Source organism: Lycium barbarum, chromosome 4, assembly GCF_019175385.1.
Source record: "Lycium barbarum isolate Lr01 chromosome 4, ASM1917538v2, whole genome shotgun sequence".
NCBI lineage: Eukaryota > Viridiplantae > Streptophyta > Magnoliopsida > Solanales > Solanaceae > Lycium > Lycium barbarum.
The window spans coordinates 147,348,299-147,363,872 of record NC_083340.1 but is presented as its reverse complement, the minus strand read 5'-3'; the positions used below and the strand labels follow the sequence as shown (position 1 = coordinate 147,363,872).

The 15,574-nt window shown below is 32.4% G+C and overlaps 1 protein-coding gene across 3 annotated transcripts; it reads left to right on the top strand.

Annotated features, from left to right (window-relative positions):
- The first annotated feature begins 5,378 nt into the window (after nt 1–5,378).
- Nucleotides 5,379–12,838, top strand: LOC132636952 (putative late blight resistance protein homolog R1B-16). 3 transcript variants are annotated; one of them, XM_060354062.1, is made up of 4 exons: nt 5,379–5,701; nt 6,924–6,972; nt 7,995–11,573; nt 12,496–12,838. In XM_060354062.1, the coding sequence occupies exons 3-4, from the start codon at nt 8,039–8,041 to the stop codon at nt 12,531–12,533; spliced, it is 3,573 nt and encodes a 1,190-aa protein (XP_060210045.1). In that variant the 5' UTR covers nt 5,379–5,701; nt 6,924–6,972; nt 7,995–8,038; the 3' UTR covers nt 12,534–12,838. The 3 variants fall into 3 exon arrangements, with proteins under 3 accessions (XP_060210045.1, XP_060210043.1, XP_060210044.1); XM_060354060.1 differs by having other exon boundaries at nt 5,382–5,701; nt 12,553–12,838; XM_060354061.1 differs by lacking the exon at nt 5,379–5,701 and having other exon boundaries at nt 5,708–6,972; nt 12,553–12,838.
- The last annotated feature ends 2,736 nt before the right edge of the window (nt 12,839–15,574 follow it).

The window sequence follows — 15,574 nt, the reverse complement described above, 5'->3', positions numbered from 1 at the left end:
CCTAACTGGGCGGAGCGATCCTTGTCCTATGGTGGCTACATAGTTTCAGGCTATCTGAGCCTTCTCGGTAATTCGTGCAACTCCCAAAAACATGAACATGATATAATTGGCTAAGAAGCCCATGATTTTCCTGAATTAACTTGTACTTGACTTGTAATCATGATTTCACGAAATAATTTATAAACATGGTTTCATGAAGTAACTTGTATTTAGCATGTATGTATCTTGTATCATAGCATGAAAATAATTATATAATATAGTTGCATGAAAACTTGTAGACATGTAGGATATTCATGAAATAATTATTCTTAGTTAAAAACATGCCCGCAAGAACCCATGGAATACAAGATATGGGTTTTCATGGATTACGGACTGATTCTCAATAATCATATGGAGTTATTAAGAACACAATGATAGAATAATAGCAATTCATACATAATATAATCATGAACATGGACCTAGAGTTGTCATGAGCATGATATAGAAAACTCTAGTTTTCGTAGAGAATCATAATTTATGAATTATGAGGCGTGGGGAAGAATAATGATGTTTCCACACGTAGATAGTAACTCTACATACCTTAGTCGCTCCAAAACTTGAGCTTTGAAGAAGATTTCCAAAATCTTGAATTCTTGAACCTTGAGATGGGTTTTCTTGAAAACCCTAGTTTAGGAACAATAATTTCTTGCATAGATTATTAGAGTATATGTTAGAATTGAGTTGGAATAATTAAAGTAGTCTTACCTTGGTGTTCTTGATGATGGAAGAGGATAGGAGGTCGTTCTAGGGCTTGAAGGAATGAAAAATAATTATTTGAACTGATATGGACGAATATATACTGTTCTGAAAAATTAAATTTTCAGCCCAGTTAAATACTGGCCGTATTTTGAAATACGGACTGCACTGCGTCTCTTCAGTAAAATGGCCACAACTCTTTGCACACATGTCCGTTTGACCCCCATAATACACTGTTAGAAAGGTATTTCAAAGCTCTACAACTTTCATCAAGGAAGTTTTCCCAAATTCCAAATACATTTTGAAATACGAGCCGTATTTTGAAATACAGTCCGTATTTAACCATTTGACATCCGAATGCTAAATTCCAGAATGCTCAGAAATCCTTGGTACCAGTATACGACTTGAATTACGGCCCGTATACTGAAATACGGTCACTGTTCATAGGCGTAAACCCCCATCTTACAACTGAACAGGAAAATTCCAATTCCTATATTCTTTATCTGATTTTCTAAGCCTAGGATCATGGTCGAAGCTTACGTTAAAGGTACGGGGTGTTACAAAAACGACCTTAAATTATGCGAAATTGAACAAAAAATGTCGTATGTTAATAGTTTGGTCTAAAAATGTCTCTGCCATTAATAGTTTGGTCAAAAAATGTCCTGTTACCTAATTGAGTCAAAAATATCATTTTCCTAATAAACGTATTGTTTCTTTTCATGTTATACACATTTTTTCCCGAATAAAAAATTTGTTTTTAAAGAACCTTTTCTTATTTCTTTTCTTTTAAAATTCTTTTAACTAATAAAAAATTTGAAAGTAATATTTTTACTTCCTAATCTCACTTTATCAAAAGTGCAAAAGGGATTATATTTTTTCTCTTTTCTTTAGCTATGAGAACATTTTGGTTGTGCCATGGAGGAATTTTTTGAGTTTTTTGGGTTGATTTGAAGCTGCGTTTATGTGTCAATGTAACTTTAGTGTTGCCACATGGCAAGTTTCTACACTGATCTTAATAATTAGTGACTAATTCATGGAGTTTATAATAGAGAAAAAGTCCAGATTTTCGTAGTGTTAAAAGTTTGGTTCAGCTATGGCCCCGCTATTAACAAAGGGCAACTTTCGAGCCAAAATTTCCAATGACAAATCATATAGATGGCCGAACTTCTAACTCGGGGCACAGTTAATTAAACCTTTTGCAAAGTAAAAGGGCAAATCTCAACATTTTCCACTAATTATGTATAAAGTAAACTTTATAGTCTTATTTTATTATTAACATATTTAGCTATTTCTCCCACCGAACAAAAAATTAAAATACTTTGTACAAACTAAAGGTACTCTTGATAATTGAGTCCATATTCACTTTACTAGACGGCCTATGCCAGTGCTGCGCACGGGCCCAACACTGTAAATTATAGTGCATTTATGTGTATATAGTTGTTTTTGAATAGTGATAATATATATATAAAGAGTATATATTATGTTCAAAACACGATTGATATAACACTGTAGTTTGTGCTCCGTATCTAAAATTTTATTATATTAATGTTCGCTATGAACACAAAATCAACAAATTTATTAATATTTTTTAAAAGAGAAGACTTGATTAAAAGGAAACTATTTTCCTCTCTTTGAGATAAAACAATAGTAATATTTAAGCATCAGTTGATACTTTCAATTTTAATTTGATTAATTTAAAGGTGTGAAATACTTATTATTTTTTATCAAATTTTGATTTGGACAATTCTAATTCAAATTATTAAATTAATTTTACATGTTTAAAACGAAACAAAGTAGAAATTGATTTTTTATTTAAACGAAGAAATACTATTTTTTATTTTTTAGTAAATATTCTCGGTTTAGCTCATTTTACTTGTCATGTTATCTTTTGCATGGTTTTTACGACATTAATTTCTTTTCACATTTATTAGAGTAAGAATAAAAATAAAAAAGTAATTAAATTCTATCTTATTTTAAAATATAAATATTTTAAGTATATTTATTTTAGTAAACATAACAAATAAATGACATGGCGGAATAGCAAATACAACAGTTTAATATTTAGACTAGATGTCAAGCTAATATAAATAAAAAAAAATTGTATGGTTTGACTACTTAACTTTTTGAAGAAAAGCAATTTCATGGATTGACACGCACGTGGTAATGAATTCATCATTATTGACTTAATAAGATACATTGGAAACTACATGAATATTGTTTGATTTTTTAATAGGGGGTGTACTTTTTTTTTGACATTATTAATTTGCACTATATATATATATATATTCAAAACACGATTAATATAACATTATAGTTTGTACTCTGTATCTAAAACTTTATTATATTAGTGTTTACTACGAATACAAAGTCTGCACTTTTTTTTTTAACATGGGGTTCACTTTTTTTTTTGATATTACATGATTTTGTTAATATGGAGTCCACTTTTTTTTACCGTGAGTTTGGAGATAGTGGGATCCACTTTTTTTTTTTATATTGCTTGATGTCGTTTAGTATGGGGCCCACCCTTTATGGGGTACACTTTTTTTTTTTGGACATTATTAGTTTGTACTATTTTTATACATATAATATATATACATATACTATGTTCAAAACACGATTACTATAACATTGTAGTTTGTACTCCGTATCTAAAACTTTATTATATTAGTATTTGCTACGAATATAAAGTCTGCACTATTTTTTTTAACATTATATTTTTTTTAATATGGGTTCACTTTTTTTTTTTTTTTTTTTTATATTGCTTGAGTTTGATAATATGAGGTCCACTTTTTTTCCCATGAGTTTGAAGATGGTGAGTTCCATTTTTTTTTATTGCTCAGTGTTATTTAGTATGGGGCCCACCCCCCTTTTTTTTAAGGGACAACGGACGACGAAGCATGGGTTTAAACCCATGCTTTATATAGTTTCTTTTTTATTTTTATATTGCTTGGTGTTGTTTAGTATGGGGCCCACCCTTTTGGACATTATTAGCTTGCACTATTTTTATGCATATAATATATATATATATATATATATATATATATATATATATATATATATATATATATACACACACACACACACATACCATGTTTAAAACACAATTAATATAACATTATAGTTCGTGCTCCGTATCTAAAATTTCATTATATTAGTGTTTGTTACGAATACAAAGTCTGCACTTTTTTTTTGACATTGTTTGTTTTTTTAATATAGGATTCACTTTTTTTTATATTGCTTGATTTTGTCAATATGGAATACTATATTCAAAACACGATTAATATAACATTGTACTTTGTGCTCCGTATCTAAAACTTTATTCTATTAGTGTTTGGTACGAATATAAAGTCTCCACTCTTTTTTTTTTTACATTATTTTTTTTTAATATGGGATTCACTTTTTTTTATTTTTTTTATATTGCTTGATTTTATTAATATGGAGTCCACCTTTTTTTTCCCGTGAGTTTGGAGATGGTGGGTTCCACTTTATTTACTTTTTTTTTTTAAATATTGGTTGATATTTAATATGGGGACCACACTTTTTTTTAAATGCTTAATTGGTTGGTGTTTTTTTGAATTTTTTAATATTGGTTGATGTTTAATATGGGGATCACACTTTTTTTTTAAAGTATTTTAAGTATGTTGCTGTACAATAATTTCATTTGCTTACACTAATGGGTTGATACGCATGTGACAATAAATCCATCATTATTGATATAATTGTTTAATTTTCTAAGCACTTTTGTATTTTAAGTATGTTGTTGTACAATAATTCAATTTGCTCCCTCTAATGGGTTGATACGCATGTGACAATGAATCCATCAGGCTATATGGGCCCACAATTTTTTTTTCCAAAAATTGGAAAACGGATATATATATATATATATATATATATATATATATATATATAAGTATTTTAAGTATGTTGCTGTACAATAATTTCATTTGCTCCCACTAATGGGTTGATACGCATGTGACAATAAATCCATCATTATTGATTTAATTGTTTGATTTTCTAAGCATTTTTGTATTTTAAGTATGTTGCTGTACAATAATTTCATTTTCTCCACTAATGGGTTGATACACATGTGGCAATAAATCCATCATTATTGATTTAACTGTTTGATTTTCTAAGCATTTTTGTATTTTAAGTATGTTGCTGTATAATAATTTCATTTGCTCCCTCTAATGGGTTGATACGCATGTGACAATGAATCCATCATTATTGATTTAATTGTTTGATTTTCTAAGCACTTTTTTTTAACATTATTTATTTTTTAATATAGGATTCACTTTTTTTTTTTTAATATTGTTTGATTTTGTTAATATGAGATTCACTTTTTTTTTCGTGAGTTTGGATGTGGTGGGTTCCACTTTTTTTTTATTTTTTTTTATTACTCACAATTTTTTAAATATTATTAGTTATTTTTAAATATTAATAGTTGTTTAAAATATGTGAGCTCACAATTTTTTTTTATATATTAATAGTTGTTTAAAATATGTGGGCTCATAATTTTTTTTTTTGGCCCACAAACGGACGACGAAACTGACAACGAAGAAGTGAGGAAACTCACTCTTCCAAATAGTTAGAATGTGTCAGAAAGCTTTCCCCTGTCTCTCTCTTTTTTTTTTTTTTTTTACTATTAAATAACATTTTGGCTCTTGAGCTGAAGATTTGTTTAGATTCTCTACTCATTATCATATTATTTGTTGACTCAATAATCCATCAATGCTTAGTGGCAGACAGCTAATATAAAAGCAAAATTTATGATTGGTACAATTGAACACGATCTTTTTTTAATATAAAAATTAGGCATATCTCTACATAATCATCTTTTAGTAACTTTTTTAAGAAAATATAATTGATGTATGCTGCTCCATATGCAACACTTATCCAAGTTCTCATCTAATTTAGAAGAAGGCAACTGTTGGTTATCCTTACAAAATACCATTTTAGTCACTCAGAGGTATGCCATTTTTCTCTTGATTTAATCTTTGGTACTTACTGCTATATCTTTTGTGTTTTACTCAGTCTTTTTGTACTCATATTGGTGTTTTTAATTTTCTTTTCTCAAAGTATTTTGTTGCACTGATTTTGTAACAAGTCTGCTAATTTCCAAAATCTCCTATATTGCATTGAAGGATTAGTTTCCCTTAATTATTACTCATCATTTGATTAAACTTTAGAGCTAAATACACTTGTAGTAATATGCATAGGTGAAACACTGAAACTATAGTTTTATAGATACTTGATTGTTATGTAATATGCATAGGTGAAACACTGAAATTATAATTTTTTCCCCTTAAAAATACATGTAGAGGAAAAAATAATTTAAAGAAAAATTGATTGATGTGTTATTATTCTCCTACTATCTTATTTTTTGATCTTATTATTACATGTTGTTTTCCTTACTTCGGTTATCGTATTATTTGTTGTTGTTATTGTTCTATTCTCCATTATTTCCAACATGGGTTTTTTACTACTGCCTTTCCTTTCCATACTTGATTTGTTTATGCGTTTTTTGAGCCGAGTCTCTATCGGAAACAACCTCTCTACCTTCACAAGGTGGAGGTAAGACTGCGTACACATCGCTCTCCCCAGACCCCACTTCGGGGATCATGCTGTGTATGTTGATGTTGTAGTAGTTTTCTTTTGGACATTAATTATGTCTTGCAAATCTAAGTTTGACTACTATTCCCTCCGATTTAACCACTTAACCTTTATCACACTCCTTAAGAAAATATTAACTTCTAGAATAAAGTAGGTATTTTTCTTGATTACATCAATTCACTGGTCTTCATTTTTGTTGAGAACTTGCAATCCATTTACTTGATTTTGTGATATTATGGACAAAACATTAACATCTGTGTGGCCACTCAATCCAAATTTATTTTCATCTTCACCTTTTGCTGCCTTGTAATGGCTAAACCGTAAAAAACATCTGGAGTATTTAGTGGAGTATCTTTCCTTTAGTTAAAAAGTTTTTTCTTGACCAGGACCAAAAGTGCACCCTTTTTGCAAAGATAAAGGACCATTTATGTTCAGCCTTATATAATAGGGACTTAAATGAACCTGCTATTTAAAGTTAAAGGACTATTTAAACTGTTTTCTCAAGCTGTTTACCTACTGTATGTTATATGCTTTACCCATTTTGTTTGCTGATACTCATATTTGTGTTCTTCTCTTAGTATTCTTTTGCAGTGCTTTTGCAGCTTGTTGCCCATCTGCTATTGAAAGGTTAGTTGCCCTTAATTAATTACTCTGTCATCTGATTAAACTTATTGGAGTAAAACAACACTTGTGCACAGATATATGGCCCTGAATGATTTTAAGAGGGAAATTAGATCTATAACTGTGCTAGTTAAACTTATGATTCCATCATACTTAAAAGCACATCTAGGGGGACCTTACGTTGTTTATCTGTAGGCAATTTCCAAATAATAGCCTTGAACATGAAAAAAAGAGACTTTAATATACTCCCTCCGGATCAAAAAGGGTGTCCACTTAGCTACTTGCACACCCCTTAAGAAAGTATAATACTTAAACTCTAATTTTTTCTTGATTTGATAAGGGGACACCCTTTTTGACCCAAGATAAAAAGGCTAAGTGGACACTCTTTTTGATCCGGAGGGAGTATTAGTTAACTGCAGTGGTGGAGCCAAGATTTTCACTAACGGAGTTCAAAATATGAAAAAGTAAACACACGAAGAGGTCAAAGGGGGTTCAACGTCTACTATATATACATAAAAAATAATTTCAACCATGTATAAACAATGTAATTTTCCGCGGAAGAAGGTTCGTGAACCCCTTTGGCCCTTCCTCCGCCCCTGGTTAACGGTGCCATACTTTACGTTGTTTATCTTAGCTGATTGATTGAATTTGTCGAACAAAGAGAACTTCATATCCAAAGTATTGAGGGTGAATAAAGCGGCATAGGATAGATAGTTAAAAAGAGACTTTCACATTTTTTTTTTATACATGTCTATTAGTAACCGGTAGGTATAAGTCCTAGGCGCTGTTAAATATTATTATTCCTTAAATCTTTAACTAAATTCAAAGAGTTAGAGATTAAACGATTCTATCGACTAAGTGTAAAATCATGTGTAGTAACATGAAACAGAGTCAATGCCTGTACAAGGGTACGAATTCAAGTTTCAAAGCAAAGACTAATGAATAACCTGATCTTATTTAGTTTATGCCTGCCTTTTTTTTGGCAAATCATGTTATCTGTAATACCATTGACCCCTTGCAACTTGCAGCTTTCAGATCATATTTGCGAAGTACAAACGAGAATACAGTAGACATGGCTTATGCAAGTGTGGCTTCTCTCATGAGAACAATTGAACTTCTCTTGACATCCTATTGGTCATCGCAATCTCTAATCTGTGATCACAGAGAAGAATTTTTGCGTCTTCATGAAAAATTGGAAGTATTTCTCAAGAACTTTGAGAAAAGCAATGTTTCTGGGGAAATGACAGATTTGGAAGCAAAGGTAAAAGAAGTTGCAAATGATGTTGAATACACAATTCAACTGAGACTAACAGAAACTGTAAAGGGACAAAATAAAAGCCAGAAAAGAAAGGCACGTCGAAGGTTCCGTCAAAGCCTGCAACGGATAGCAGGGGACATTGACCGTGTCTTGAAAGAGTCAACAAAGATTCAAGATAAAGGCAAACATGCATCCAAGAAATCATTGGTTCAAGATTTTTCAAGTTCAGCAAAAGATATTCTTAATGTTAAGAACAATATGGTTGGACGTGATGATCAAAGGAAAAGGTTGTTAGAAGATCTGACCAGAGGCTACTCTGGTGAAACCAAAGTCATTCCAATCATCGGGATGGGAGGCATTGGAAAAACAACTTTAGCAAAAGAAGTTTACAATGCTGAGTGCATTCGTTCTCGTTTTGATGTCCGTGCCTGGGCTACTATATCTCAACAGCACAATGTAAAGGAAATCTTGTTGAGCCTTCTGCGTTCTACAAAGGGTGACTCATTTAACATGGACGATGAGCAAGAGCTCGCAGACATGCTACAAAAAAGTTTAAAGAGGAGGAGATATTTAATTGTGTTGGATGACATGTGGAGCGATAAAGCATGGGATGACGTGAGGCAATGCTTTCCGATTGAAAACAATGAGAGTCGAATACTGTTGACTACCCGTAACACTAAAGTAGCTAATTCTGCTGGTACAGAGAATCATTCTTTGGAGATGGGTTTCATGGATCCGGATGAGAGTTGGAACCTTTTTGGAAGTATTGCATTTGCAAATGAAGCATTAACATCTGAGTTTGAGTCTATTGGGAAGCAAATTGTTGACAAATGTCACGGGTTACCACTAACTATTGTCGTGATTGCTGGGCTTCTGTCCAAATCAGAAAAGACAATAGAAGATTGGGAAAGTGTTGCAAAAGATGTCAAGTCATTTGTCACAAATGATCCAGATAAACAATGTTTGCATTTGCTCGCATTGAGTTACAATCACTTGCCCAATCACCTAAAAGCATGTCTTTTGTATTTTGGTACTTTTCCAGAAAACAGTGAGATTCCAGTGAAGAAATTATTGAGATTATGGATGGCGGAGGGTTTTCTGAAGCCGGAAAAAGATTTGGAAGGGGAGGCTGAGAAGTGTGTACAAGATTTTGTTGACAGATGTCTTGTTCTCGTCAGCAAGAAAAGTAGGGATGAATCAAAAATTAAATCATGTAAGGTTCATGATCTAATACATGAGTTGTGCTTGAGAGAAGCTAAAAGCCAAAATATTTTTGTCATAAAAGACATTGCATATGATGTCCGTGGTTCTTATAGGGCCCTTCTTACCCCTGGACATCATCATTTGGTAAGGAGGCAGACAGATGATGAAGACAACAATCTCTTGAATCAAACTCGTTCTGTTTTCTTTCTTTCTTTTACAATTTTTACTCTTGAACCAACGCTTAATCATTTCAATTTACTCAGAATCTTGGACTTGAGCCGCCCATTGATCGAAAACTTCCCTCCTGAGATACTGTGCCTCATTTGGTTGAGGTACCTTGCAATGTACGGGAATTTTCACATACCTTCAGAAATTTGCAGGTTATGGAATCTTCAAACATTCATTGTTAAAAGTTATGATTGGGCATCTAGAAATGTTTCAGAGACAATTTGGGAACTGAAGCAATTAAGGCATCTGGAACTCAGAACATTTTATTTGCCAAATCCCCCAAGTGTATCTGTTGGTGAAGAGAGAGACTTATATTTTCCAAACATACAAACTATTTCTGATTTGTCTCCAAGTAGTTGCACAAAGGAGGTTATTTCAGGGATTCAGAATGCTAAAAAGTTAGAAATCTTTGGAGATTCAGATGACTATAAAAGTTGTAAAGAATCTAGACTTGTCGAAAATCTTGTCCATCTACATCAACTTGAAAAATTGAGTTTTTCTGGACCATTACAGACCATTCCAAGTGCAAAAGCTTTTCCAGCAACGCTCAAGAAGTTAAAGTTGGAAGAGACTTTTCTACTGTGGGAGGACTTGAACATCATAGGTGAGATACCTAACCTTGAGGTGCTGAAGCTCTTAGATGCTTGTCGGGGCCGAGAATGGCATCCAATTGCAGATGGATTTACTCGATTGAAGCTTTTGCTAATTGACGATTGTCATCTCAAGTACTGGAAAGCCACGAATGACAATTTTCCTGTCCTTGAGCGCCTTCTGATTAGCTTCTGCAGATCTTTGAATGAGATACCCATTGAGTTTGCAGAAATTGACTCACTGCAGCTAATTGAGTTAGATTGGTGTGAACCCAAACTCGAGGCTTCTGCTGCACGAATTCAAAAAGAACAAGTAGACCTCGGAAACAAACCCGTGGATGTTCGCATCTCCAATACTCGTAAGTATATAAATACTCTCGAACCAACGCTTAATCATTTCAATTTACTCGGAATCTTGGACTTGAGCTGCACATTGATCAAAAACTTCCCTCCTGAGATACTGTGCCTCATTTGGTTGAGGTACCTTGAAATGTACGGGGATTTTCACATACCTTCAGAAATTTGCAGGTTATGGAATCTGCAAACATTCATTGTTAAAAGTTATGATTCGGCATCTAGAAATGTTTCAGAGACAATTTGGGAACTGAAGCAATTAAGGCATCTAGAACTCGGAACATTTTATTTGCCAAATCCCCCAAGTGTATCTGTGGGTGAAGAGAGACACTTATATTTTCCAAACATACAAACTATTTCTGGTTTGTCTCCAAGTAGTTGCACAAAGGAGGTTATTTCAGGGATTCGAAATGCTAAAAAGTTAGAAATCTCTGGAGATTCAGATGACTATAAGAGTTGTAAAGAATCTAGACTTCTCGAAAATCTTGTCCATCTACATCAACTTGAAACATTGAGTTTTCGGGGACCATTACAGATCATTCTAAGTGCAAAATATATTCCAGCAACGCTCAATAAGTTAAAGTTGCGTGGAACTAAACTAAGGTGGGAGGAGTTGAACATCATAGGTGAGATACCTAACCTTGAGGTGCTGAAGCTGAAATGGAATGGTTGTGAGGGCGGAGAATGGCATCCAATTGCAGGTGGATTTACTCGATTGAAGCTTTTGCTAATTGACGATTGTGATCTCGAGGACTGGATAGCCGCCGATGACAATTTTCCTGTCCTTGAGCGCCTTGTGATTAAAGAATGCGGGTATTTGAAAGAGATACCCATTGAGTTTGCAGAAATTGACTCACTGCAACTAATTGAGTTAATTTGTTGTGAAACCAAACTCAACGCTTCTGCTGAACGAATTCAACAAGAACAAGAAGAACTCGGAAACAAACCCGTGGATGTTCGCATCTCCAATCCTCGTAAGTATATAAATACTCGTTCAATTGCAGTGTTTTTCCTTGCTTTTCTTCAAGTCATCGTTGTTAGAAAATATTAATTTTTCTGAATTAACAAGAAGACAAAAATTCTTAATTTCGTGAATATAAATAGTGATGAATAGTTAATTAAAACAACGGGAAAGGGTAAAAAATGCCTTAAACTATGCAAAATTGAACAAAAATGCCCTTGGTTACTTCATTGGGTCAAAAAATGCCCTGATTGTTACTTCATTGGGTCAAAAATACCCTTTTCCTAATAAACATAGTGTTCCTGTTCATTTAAAACACATTCTTTTCCTAATAAAATATTATTTCCAAAAAAACCTTTTTTTGTTTCTTTTCTTTTAAAATCCCTTTAAGTAATAAAAATAATGGGAAGTAAATATTTTTATTTCTTATTCTTTTCCAAATAGAAGTAGGATAAACATTTGCAAATATAATCCTTGGGTTTAAAGTTCATTCTCATTATTTTATTAGTTAAAGAGGTTTTAAAAGAAAGGAAACAAGAAAAGGGTTTTCTGAAAATAATAATTTTATTAGCAAAAGAATGTGTTTTAAAAAGAAAAAGAACAATATGTTTATTAGAAAAGGGTCATTTTTGACCCAATAAAATAACAATATAACAATTGGGGCATTTTTGGACCAAACTATTAGCAGAGGGAATTTTTGTTCAATTTCACATAGTTTAAGGGAATTTTTTACCCTTTTCCGTTAAAACAATTATCAAATTTATTTGTGTAAAATAGGTATTTTCTTCTAGACTGACCATATAATTATTTTGATAAGCAAAACTAATTTAATAAATATGGCAATTAAATTAGTCAAATGATAAAAATAAAATGATCTTAAATGCCCTCATTATGCGGCCTTCGGTGCATAAGGATTTATGATGTGTGAATTGTAGTTTTCGCCTGTATAAAGAAAAGATCCCAAGATAATTGACTTCCGTAACTTCATTCAGTTTTTCCTCTATGGGGGAAGATGAGCGTGAGGAAGATGAGATGAGGAGGTAATTGATAATGATGACGACGGCGATGGAAGAATTGTTCAGATTTGTCATGAATAGTACCAACTTAATATTGTTCATAGTGTAAAAAGAATGGATATTTGTTCTTACTTTCAGTTAAGGAGATAAGATCTTGTATCATCATTTTTATTTGTTTTGCTGATCTACCATTCAAAGTTTAGTTTCCTTTCTATTTTTTTAAGCTTAAAAGGAAAATAGCACTTGTAGATTCTGTTAAACATCCTTGCGTAGGATGAAAATCGAACGAGTTATATCAAGATGTTTAGAGTAACATGTACTAACAAAAGGGAAACTCTAGATTAATAGTTTGAGATTGCTGATACTAGTTCATCGATATTGTTCTTTATATGTAAATGTAATTTGTTCTACCTTTTAAAAGAGTACTATGAAGCTATACATCCACATTTGCAACTCATTTCTCAAATCCAGAATAAAGCCTAGTAGATATAGTTTTGATATATGTAAGGTTTCCAGAACAAATTTGGGAAATGATGCAACAGGCATATCGAATTCGGAAAATTATATTTATCAGATCCTCCAGATGCTGGCTTTTTCAAACATACAAACTATTTCTGGTTGGTTTGCAGAGTGTTGTAGAAAGGAGGTGTTTTCAAGGATTTGGGACATTAGAAAATTATGACTTTTTTGGCTATAGAGATGACTATGAAAGTTGTAAGGAATCCAAATACTTCAATATTCTTGTCCATCTTCGTCCACTGGAATCATTGAGTTTTCAACTTAATATTTCGCGGACATGAGACGAGGTATCACTAGGACATATTCAATTAAAATGCAAAAGTTTTTCCAGAAACACTCAAGAAGTTGAAGTTGGTCATATAGAGGTATGCTCTTTATGGTCATACAGAGAGGTATGCTCCATATGGTCGGTCATCTCTTAGTAAATTTTGTGAACACTTCAGAAAATGAAAATGCACTAAACTAGTAAAGAAATGGACCTTTTGTGGAGGCAAATTTCGAGAATAATAGCCTGTTTGATCAAGCTTTCAAAATTTTCTTATTTTTAACCGGTGCTTTTCTATCATAGGAGCTTTTTGAAAAAATACTTTTGGAGAGAGCAATTTGTGTTTGGCTAATTAAGTTGTAAAATTACTTTTTCTAATATTAGCGCCGCAATTTGTGCTTGGCCAAAGTTTCAAAAGTACTTTTAGGAAAAACTACTTCTTTTAGCTTCTATTACTATTCAAAAAAAACTTTTTTTATCTCTAAGTTTGGCCAAATACTTGAACTCTCTAAAACAAGCATTTTTTTGTTGTTGAAAGAATAAACACTTTTGGCTTCATAGAAACTTGGCCATATAGGCTATAAGTCGATGCCCGCCAATCGGCTTCACCTCCGGATAAAAAAAAGAGTCCAGTTAGCCATTTGCACATTCCTTGAGAAACTACTCACTCCTTGGGAAAAAAATATGTGAATTGACTAAACTACCCCTAATTAAATAGGCATTGGGATTTGACCACATCAGAGGCGAATCTATGATTTCTAAAACATGGGTTCACCATTAAAAAAAAAAAGGAAAAAATGTATTAAGTGGGGCCTGATCCCTAGACATCTATGTACTTAACTCAGCTTTCAACCAAGTGCACCATTCAACTCTTTTGTAGCATCTGTTCCACCATATAGTATTATACTATTTTTAAAAAATATATACATAAAATACCTAGTTTTACAGAGAGATCATGTGTTCACATGCCTCATTTTTTCGCACCTGAAATAGCCCCTGGACCACATAAAACTTAATAGGGACAAATCAGAAAAGATAAGGTTAATTGTTTCTTGATTTAATAAGTGAATATTTTTTTTGATAAAAAAAAAAAGGTTACGTGGACACTTTTTTAATCCGGAGGGAGTATTATAATGCTGAACACAAATGTTCCTTTATCTTTGCGAAGGGTGCACTTCTGGTCCTGGTCGAGAAAAAAACTTTTTAACTAAAGGAAAGATACTAAATACAATGTATTAAAGTAAACTAAACAGCTAAGATTTTGTATATTAATAGGAAATGGAAGATCCTCTGCATCTGAATTCCTATTTCTTGCACTCTTTACGGAAATTGCTCGGTCGACGATGAAAATTATTAAGAAAAGAATTGACAGGTTCGAATCCGATCTGCCGGCATCGACTTATATCATATTTAGCCAAGCTTTTAAGAAGTTGAAAGTGCTTTTTTAAAAAACAAAATAATGCTTGTTTTAGAAAGCTCCGGTGTTACGCAAGCTCATAGGAAAAAAAAAGTGTTTTTGAGTAATAGTAGAAGCTCGAAAAAGTAGTTTTTCCCCAAAATCATATTTGGAACTTTAGCTAAGGACAAATTCTTGGTCTGATATTAGCAAAATTGATTCCAAATTGATTAGTCAAATAAAAATTGCTACTCTCCAAAAATACTTTTTTGTAAAGCACTTACAGATGAAAAACACTTTTAAAATAAGCAGATCTTGAAAGTTTGACCAGATAGACTATTATTCTCGAATTTTGGCTAGTCCATTTCTTTACTACTCTTTCCGTTTCACAATAAGTAGTGTTTTTAGCTTGAACATACCCCTTAAGAAAACTACTCACTCCTAAAAAATAAGAAGTGTTTTTATTAATTTACCCCTAATCAATTGCCTTGAAAAGAAAGATCTTTAATGGTTTCTAGGTCATATGAAAATACATTTATTAAAATGAGAGAAAAATTGGAAGAAAAAAAATTAATGCTTTTTTAATTTTGTGAAACACTACTTATTTTGAAATGGTGGGAGTTGTTTGCTGCATTTCAGTTTTGTTTAAGCGACTTTTTCAATCAATATATTTGCAAATGTTGATGTATAATTTCGCACGCCATAGTACATTGATAGACATCCTAACTTGGTCTCAACTGACAAATTAGCACTCCAACTTTGAGAATGCACATCTGGACACCTCAACTTGGCTTAAGCTGGCCTTGTAAACACCCCAA